General features: G+C 38.4%; 1 protein-coding gene across 4 annotated transcripts in view; it reads left to right on the forward strand.

Moving 5' to 3' along the window:
* Mctp1 (multiple C2 and transmembrane domain containing 1) overlaps positions 1–9,864 on the forward strand; it is a 595,681-nt gene that overhangs the window by 185,148 nt on the left and 400,669 nt on the right. The window contains exon 1 of one of the 4 annotated variants that reach the window (XM_021208516.2): positions 462–674. The exons of the other annotated variants lie outside the window; for them this stretch is intronic. Within the exon in view, the coding sequence (XP_021064175.2) occupies positions 618–674 (57 nt within the window). The 5' untranslated portion in view covers positions 462–617. Of the gene's footprint in view, positions 1–461; positions 675–9,864 lie in introns of those variants that run through there. 4 annotated transcript variants of the gene reach the window in all.

The raw sequence follows: 9,864 nt of genomic DNA on the forward strand, positions 1-9,864 counted from the left end.
GAACTCAGAAATCCGCCTGCCTCTGCCTCCCAAGTGCTGGGATTAAAAGCATGCACCACCACCGCCCGGCATATATCTTTAAGATTTTAAAGAACACACACACACACACACACACACACACACACCATCTTTGGGAAATGTCAAGTTCACACATCTTTAATAATATTAAATCAGCTTACTGCAAAGAGCCAGCAAATATTTTCTCTGTCCATATGTGATGTGATTCTCATTTTTTACTGTGGCTTTTGTCATGGAGAAGAGGTTTATTACAAAAGGTAAATAAAAATATATGAGTTTGTAAGAATTTTAGGTCCCCAGAAATGATGTTTTTTATGTAATTTGTACTAACAGTTTGCAGAGGGAAACTCTCCCCTTACCGACTTGAGAGTTGAGTCATATCCTGTGACTCTGAAGCAATGGGTGGTATTTAAACCTCACTGGTTCCTCCTACTTTCACTCTAAGTCTCTGCAGTTCAGAGCTGCAAGTGCTCAGTGCTGAGAGGGTGTTGCTCTCCCTTGGAGGTGAACAGACACTTATGCTGTGTTCTGCGAAGAAAGCCAAGTCTGGAGACACAGCTCAGCGGGGTGAAAGATGATTTGTTCGTTTCTCAAGCACTATGCTAGATAGCTACAGGCTGAAAAGTTTCTGCAATTTACCACTCGTTTGTCATAAGGTAAGTGCAAGGTTTGGATTCACTCTTTAGGTTGTAGCAGCTTTAAATGCATGTGGCAGTTCAGGATTGTGCCTCAGAGAATGTCCCCTCCCTGAGCACCGAGAGTGGTATTTATGAGTCTGATGTTTGTATTTTGGGCTTAAAATGCTTTGCACCTTTGAAAGACCTAATTTAAGAGATTAGTATTCTCTTGGAACTTGTTTATGAAAAAAGGCAGAACCTTGGTAATGTTGAAACTCTTTTAGCTTTACATTGCTTTAGATTGCTTTTAAGAATTCGTTATTTCAGGATATCAGTTTAGGGGTCTTTTTCATTTTGTTATCATATGGTTTCTATTAAAGGTTATATCAAATTAATATTCATATGAATAAAGCTTTGATTCTTTCCTAAATGATTATGGTCCTTTACTGGCATAAAAAGAAGGTCTCATTAACTGAAAAGCTAAATATGAGAAGGTAGTAAAAGCCTCTTGTCCTGTCATGTGTGGACTTGGACCTGAGTGAGAGGCTATGGACTTAGGAACTTCAGGCTGAGCTGTTTTAAAACGTATGTGAGCTTGTTTACCACATCTTACTTTCTCAGTTGCTGCTAGACAACCATGGTACAGGTTGATGCATAGAGAAATCTGCGTAGAAAATGACTGACAGCTTTGTTTGCTAATTTGTTTAAGCTAAGAGGTTGGGATTAAAGATAACTGATTCAAGAAACTGGCATCAAATATAGAATTTAGGGCAGGTGTCTTATGTCATTTAACTTCAGATGCTCATATTTAGAGCCATCAGCTTCATTTGACATGGAAGAAGTAGCTAATTTGATTTTGAGAGCTCTAGCTATAAATTCGTAGGATAGTAATGAGCTGAGTTCTTAATGTACTAATGACAGTTGGTATTATAAATACTTTCTTCCTAATTGACTCACTGTCATGCTCAGGAATGCTTCATTTCTGTTCAAATTTATAAACACTATAAAACTGCTAGATTCTAAGTAAAACCTAGAGATTACTTTTCACTAGAAATATAGTCAATAATTAACATTTTTGCAAAGGTCAGAGGGTTAATGAGTTGATGGAAGGAAAATGAGTTTTCTCTTCTTTAGAGGATGAGTTAAATTTATTTTAACTTCCAAGCATATTTGAAGGAGTACTCTGTACTTGAGAACAAAACTTCTATTAGAAAATGGTACTACTATGAGAGCATTCTGAACCTTAAATAGTGAAAAAAAAAAAAAGACCTACATATTCTCAAATCATGATACATGTAATAAATAAAATATTTGAGTGCTAGAATATACATTATATTCTGTTCTTTTTAACATGAACAGGAGGGAGATATTCTAGTTTATCAAACACTATGCTGGGAGCAATTCAAATAAAAGAGTATAACAAAATACACTGTATTAAAGCAAAAGAATGTCTAAGTAATTATGTGCCTTGCTTCTGGGTTCTTATAGTGGATTACAGTGGCCAAACTAACTCTTGGAAAGAATGGGAACTCAGTCTGATGTGATGTTATTAGATCCAGAGTTTCTAATATGTTATTTCCAGCAGTATTTAACAGATTGTGCCATTGTCTAAAGTGGCTGACCACAGAGTAAGGCATGGCAGTTCCCCTAGTCCGTCCTTTCTTGTGCCCCATTCTTTGGCTGTTTTCCTGGTTCCCTTCCTCTGCAGACTGATTGGCTGGTGGTACGAAGAGCACACACAAACAGATAATATTTCATTTCTCAACCCACATGCTAATTTAGTTGAAAAAAATCGGTGAAAAAGATATGGGTAAAATGAGCCTGAAAGAACCTGCAGGGTTCAGGCTCGAGGAAGGCCTTAGATCCCTGAAATAAACAATCTATGCATTTCTAAGTGTTTGTCTCTTTGTTTTATTAAAGGGGGGGAGTTTGAGATGTTAAAGATAGTCAGCACTTTACTTAAAATTCAGTATGTTTCTTTTTAGGAATGGAGGTCTCATTTCTTTCCAATTTGTAAATTAATTTTTTCTTGTTAATATTCAAATTATATAAAGTATTTCACAAAGTTACGCTCTAGGAAATAAAGAGTCCCCAATTATAAGTCCCAGTGGCTTTTCAATTTCAAATAACACAAGGAAAGTCATCCTCAAAAAAATTGTTTATTGAGTGGCAATTAAGTGTTTTTGGCTAAAATCAATCTATGCTTTTTCTCTACTGGAAACTAAGTCATTGGATGCAAAGCATGTTTTCCCTCTTTTACTTTTTCTCTTAATAAGACCTTGAGATATTCTTAATGATGAACCAAACATAGGAAAAAATTTACAGCATGATTCTTCTGATTTGTGACACATTAGATTCTACTGTCTCTACTGAATGCTGTTGAAGGACAAAGGCAGCATAAGTGGTGTAAAACATGAGTAATAACCTCCTCCATTTTGCGTGTTCCCTCTGAACATTGCTGTGCTGGACTGCCGTGCTTTGCTGCATTTAGTTGCAGTTAAGCTACTGTCTAACTATGGAGTCCAGGCTGGTCTTGAGATTGCAGTCTTCTTATCTCACCCTGCAAAGGGCTATTCAGCTCAGCTTTTTACAGTAAAAATATTAGCAATAATGATGATGATGATGATATTCTTAAAACCCTGTAGACCATGCTTTTAAGAAGCCATTCTTCACAGGGTCTCAGAGCTCAGGACCCTCACTACTCAAGCTTCCTGTACTGGGGACTCTTCGATCTGATTTTACAAGGCCTAGGTCTATGGGATAGTCATCAAAACTCATTATTTCTTAGTGATTTCCACAGTATAAGTATTCCAATATTTAGTCCATGAAAATAAACATGCTTAACAAATGTTACTTTCTGTTTTAACTTTTGAAATTATGGCTGATGCACTAGGCTGTTTGCTGCCTTTGTTGAAAATGGCTACAAAAAGATACTTTCTTCAAAGTCTTGCCTTTGATAAAAGAGACAAAGAATACTCCCAATAATAAATAAATAAATAAATAAATAAATAAATAAATAAATAAATAAACCAATAAAATTCCAACCACTTCTGTTAGAATGAATGTGGGTAGTTTTTATTTATGGATCTCTACTCTTATTAAGGTCAATAGCAAGGGGAAAATATGGCTTTCATAATTATAGAAGTTAGTGTCATCACTGTACCAGTGAATACAATAGACTTTTTAAAAAGAAAATTTAGCTCTAAAAGTCTTTTGATAAGATTAGAAAGCATTTCCTGAAGAATTTTCTTTAAAGGTTATTTCATGTTTCTAAGAATTCAAAACATAAAGACCATTTATTTTCATAGAAAATATAAGTTAATGAAAATTATGAGTTACCCTCATTGATGGGCCAGCAATGCTGCAGCTTCAGCAGGTGGATGGAATTGATTGTGATCCTATCATATGAATATAACCTAACAGTGCTTTGCAAACAAGTTCATGTTTGCATTAATTTAAAAACCTGTGTGAAGGAACAGTTATGTGGCTAGGAGATGAAGGAAAATGACGTGAAGTAAGAACCTTTGTCTGGCAAAATTTGGAGCTAAGACGAAAGGATGGATCATCCAGAGACTGCCCCACCCAGGGGTCCATCCCATAATCAGCCACCAAACCCAGACACTATTGCATATGCCAGCAAGATTTTGCTGAAAGGATCCTGATATAGCTGTCCCCTGTGAGGCTATGTCAGTGCTTGGCAAATACAGAAGGGGATGCTCACAGTCAGCTATTGGATGGAACACAGGGCCCCCAATGGAGAAGCTAGAGAAAGTACCCAAGGAGCTGAAGGGGGCTGCAACCCTATAGGTGGAACAACAATATGAACTAATCAGTACCCCCAGAGCTCGTGTCTCTAGCTGCATATGTAGCAGAAGATGGCCTAATCAGTCATCATTGGCAAGAGAGGCCCCTTGGTCTTGCAAACTTTATATGCCCCATACAGAGGAACGCCAGGGCCAAGAAGTGGGAGTGAGTGGGTAGGGGAGCAGGGCAGGGGGAGGGTATAGGGGACTTTTGGGATAGCATTTGAAATGTAAATGAAGAAAATATCTAATAAAATAATTTTTTTAAAAAAGAACCTTTGGGATCTAAGGAAGGAGACCGCATATTGAAGAGGTCAGAAAGGACTCAGTACTTGTTTGCAAGGTTGACACCCTCTTGTTTTGCAGGCGACAATGAAATACACACACACACACATATATATATATATATGTACCTACCAGATATCCCTGGCACATCAAGTCTCTGCGAGGCTAGGCACATCCTCTCCCACTGGGGCCAAACAAGGCAGCCCAGCCAGAAGAACATATCCCATGGACAGGGCACAGCTTTTGGGAAAGTCTCAAGTCCTTATATTTCTAAAATTTATTTTTCACACTTATTGACTGTAGGTGTTTACCAAATATTGGTTAGTAATCCAGTGAACTCCAAGGTCAGTGACACACTTTGATCCTATTGGAAGGGTTCACAGACATCTTTGTTATGAGTATTAAGCATTGTATTGAATGTGCATTTGCTATAAACTCAAATAAACTCTGGAGATCCCCTGCTGAGCTTTAATCCCATCTTAATTTAATATAGATACACAAATTAGGCATTGGTGTCCCTTTACAGTAATGGGTAAGCATTAGTAATACGTATCCATGGCATTTTACAGGTCACTGAACACAGCCATGCAAGCTCTGAATTCTTTGATTTACTAGTGTCTCTTTTCAAGGTGATGATGAGGACAGTCATGATGACGACTTTTACTAGTTGTCCAGTTTATTCTTATAAGTGCCGTATAACCATGGGCACTATTATAATTTTACTCCCTTTTTACAGCTGGGAAAAGTAAAGTGTATACAAAACGAATCACTTGTCCCTAACATCATACAAAGGATGAAACCGAGTCTGGGTAGTCAGAATTCAGAGCAAGAGAGCAGTCCAACTGTGTTGAGGTCAGGAATTTGAATTGAGTGCTAGAAAATGATACATAGATGCTAAGGGAATAAAGAACGTTAGTCCATCTAATCATGTTTGTGATGTGCACACCTTCCTTCTAAGTGATAGGGAATAGGCAGGGATAGGCTGAAGTTGTGTAGGAAGTCATGTAAGATGTGGTTAGCATTGGGGCAAATACAGTAGGAACCATCTATAGTAATCCCTTCTTAGAACTAAGTGATATGAAATTCCTTTCTGTTGTGTTTTTAGTTGGGGGATTGTCAAAAGCAGTGGTATGTGTTTAAGTCACCGGATAAGCTTGTTTTGGGCTTTGAGGGAAAATCACTGTTGTGTCTACACTTGTGCATATACTCCTGATCCTTTCGGTGAGTGCTGGAATGGCATTGTCCAAGGCCTTTATGCAGCTTTATCTTTTTATCTGTATGGCACAGAAAGTGCAAACTGTGATTATAGTATTAGAAGGCCCTACAAACAAAATTAGTTTCAACAACAATGTTAAAAATCATTCTCAGTGACTGGCAAAAACATGTTTGTTTCAAAATCTGAGAGCAGAAGCCTCCCTGCTTGCAAATGTCTCATTAGAGTGCGCAGATATACTTGGCACAATAGAACACTTTCCAAAATGATGGTGGAGTCTCAGGGCTAGAGCCAGGAAATTGTGCAGGTTTCAGAGAGAGTAATAAAAGACTTATTGCTTCAAGTGTTCCAAGGGATGGGGGAAAACAAAGTTTTTTTATTTTTTTTTCCTGTAAAAATATTTGACCAAGCACAACTAAATAGGTTCAAGTGTAGACAATGGAGATGACTCTGTTGGGAAAATTGCATGTTTGGCATTCAATCAGGCCAGCATTATAAGCAAACAAGTAAACAAGATCATCTCAATCAGCACGTGACTACGAGTTCCTTGGCTATAAACAAAACATCACACAGTTACTTTGGGAAGACATTCCCTTCCGCGGTGTGTAAGTACTTTGTGATATGGAAGTACATTTGTTTCCTGTGGCTCGTTGCTCTCTGGAAGTAATTTCTCTATCTTAGTAACAGTGTGTTCCTTTCAGTTGAATAAAATCCTATTGTGTATATGCATCACATTTCAGCATCCTTTTGTTTGTTGATGGAAATCCAGACTGCTTCTGTTTCTTAGCCTTTATGATTGTTGTGAGAGTCAGGAGGGATATGCAGGACTCTCTTCATGGTATAGGACATGGGTTTAGGGACATGTACCCTACCATGATATAGCTGAGCCATATGCGCATTTCTATCTTTAGCTTGTTCAGACCCCTTCATGCTGATTTCCATAGTGAATACATCAGTTTACAACCCCACCAACAATGGGTGATTCTTTCCCCACATCCTCACCCTTATTTGCTTTTGGGAGGTTAGTCATTTTGACTAGGGAGAGATGGAATCTCAAAGTGGTTTTAATTTGTATTTCCCTGATGGCTAAAGATGCTGAACATGTTTAAAAATATTTGGTGTTCATTTGTGTTTCTTTGGAGACTAGTCTGTTCAGTTTATTAGCCCATTTATTAACCAAAAGAATAAGGGGATATTCAACTCTTGCAGTTCTTGTGTATGTTCTAGTATTTTGTTTAAAACTGAAAAGTAGCTCAAACTCAGGAAGATTAATAGGTTTTGTCATATTCAGAAGATCTTAGATTTTTAACTTCTATGTACAGCTAATACATATGGGTGTGAGTGTAGCATAGGTCATAAGACTAGAAAGGGGACCATGAGATATGCAAAAGGGTAATGGGAGTAAAGACTAGCTTATAGAAGCCATGTAGCCCAGAGGCAGCAGGGAATCTGCTGGGGAGGAAGGGACCAGCAGGAATGGGGCAAAAGGACAGAGTGGAGAAGGATGAGCGACAGACACAAGGTATGAAAATGCCAGAGTGAAACTTTTTGCTTCCTGTAGTAATTACAAAAAGCTAATAAAAACAAAACTTTGAAGAAAGAAGAGAGAATAGGAGAAAAGAAGGGCAGGAGAGGAGTCTAACTGAAGGTAAGACCTTCCTGGGTCCCAGCAAACCTGGCTTTAGGTTGAGACTTGGCTCCACATCCCTAATCAGCTAGTCCCTCTCAAGTTCCCTGTTCCTTTTTCCACTTCCTGTTTCCCATACACTATCCATTAGTTTTGCACAATTTTGTGGAAGTTTACAGAATATTTTTGACTGCAGTTTTATGCACAAAAATAAGAAGAAAGTTAAATAGCAGTTATGCTGGCATATGCCTATAAAAAGAGCATATGCAAAGTGACACAGAAGGACTAGTTCGATGCCAACTGTGGCTACATTGTGAGTTCAAGACCAGGGTAGGCTACATGAGGCATTGTTCCAGAATAAAAAAATAAAAATAAAAAAGAGAAGAAAAAGAGGAGGACCTTAATGAAGGAAGAACAGAAATCCAAGTATCAGTTTTATATTAAAATAACCCATAAAAAGTGGTTCCACACATTAAACCAGCCATACAATTTCCATAAAATTTTGCTTGACCTGAATAGTTAGCAATGCATATTCACAAAATTTTGAATTAAAAAATTAAAAGTGCCTTGGAGAAAAGCTAGCCATGTTTTTTCATTTTGCAAGTGAAGATAATTTTACTGCAGGCTAGTCAAATGAGTTTCTTAAGGCTGTACATCCAGCTTCCCAGAGCACAGCAGAATACAGTCAGCTCCCCATAGCACAGGAGAATACAGCCAATTCCCCAGAGCACAGCTTAACACTGGGTTTTCAGCTGCATCTTGTGATTACTTTGCCCTGTCAATCATCGAGACCAACATCGTCTAATTTAGCATTTAAGTGGTGCTCCAAAGTTTCACTTTTTGCTACAGTCTTAATTCTCCACACCTTGCAGCAACTTCCTTTTAGCCAATAAATAATTATTTTGTGGGTTTTTGGGGAGTGGAAAAGGATATATATTTTTAAAAGATTATTGCACTATTCTGCCTGGTACATGCAAAAGCCAGAACAGGATATCAGATCCTCTGTAACTATACTTTCAAAGGGTGGTAAAGTGCTAAGATGTGGGTGCCTTGGGAAAAATATATGTTAAGTTCCACATTAAATACTTTCTCATACCTGAAAGTATGCCATTGGCTTATGTACTTAGTACTATGGACACATTTTTCATCAAAAGAGTTCATGTTTAACCAATCTCTTACATTAAAGACTTATTATACTTTCTTACCTCTTTCAATTCTTCATATTCTAAAAAAATCAATGTGCATTCAAACTAACAGAAAAGTTTATAAATGCTAAAGTTCTGTTAGTAAACAATACATACTCGACCCTTCAAGTCACCACAACAAACAAGAGGCAGCCATAGCTAAGTAATGCCTTCTGTAGTAATCAACCACAGTTATGGAGAAAGTGGCACTGCTGTGACTCTGTCTCCTCCCAGACTGCAGCACGTAAAGGAACAAGTCCTTTATGGTTCTGGATGGACCATGCTGAGATATTCCTTATAGGGCAATTCTTCAGCTTATATCACTGTACACATTACCCTGTGAGTCTTGATCAGCCTTTATGTTCTCAGGCCTGTGCCTCTGGGATTCAGATCCACTGTGCTGTGAATAGAGATCCAGGGTACACATTTTCAGGAAAGCACGCATGGCATACACTTTGTTATCCTGTGGCCCAGCACATACCACTGACGACTTTTCATTAACTTGGGGAAAGCATTTGAGGGTGAGCAGAGCCATCTAGGAAGATATGAGTAGAGAGAGAATTCTACAGGAGACCTCATAAAGCACTGCTTGCAGTAGACGTTGTGCTCAGCCATGTTTCCACTCAGCAACCAGGGTAAGAACTGTGTGTATATGGCAGACATGTGGGAGATGGGGGGCAGAGAAGGAGAAACAATACACAGCCAAACCTGAATGCCCTGATCCTCAAAGTATCAGCATCACTGAAAGCTAAGCCTTGAGTCAGGATGAAGTGAAAACAAATGCCTGAAGAAACTGAGGTTGTACTGACAAGGAATGACTTTGTCATGTTCCTAGGAGTGGGGGTGCTTTAGAGAGAATTAACATGGTCTTTCTGAAAATCAGAATTAGCTGTAGAAGAAGTCTAGACTGGTGAGAAAGGGCTGTGTGTGAGATTCCCACCTAGTGGGGTTAATAGGATGAGAAATCCATGTGGCACGGGCATTAGTGCAATTCACATTCTCAAGTAGAAGACCTGGGCTTAAATCAAGACATACCTGAGGATGTACTAAATGTTAGACACCCTGGGTAGATCTCCAGTGCAACAGGAGAAGAAAAGAAGGAGGAGGAGGAGGAGGA

This window comes from Mus pahari, chromosome 11 (genome assembly GCF_900095145.1).
Source record: "Mus pahari chromosome 11, PAHARI_EIJ_v1.1, whole genome shotgun sequence".
Taxonomy (NCBI): Eukaryota; Metazoa; Chordata; class Mammalia; order Rodentia; family Muridae; genus Mus; species Mus pahari.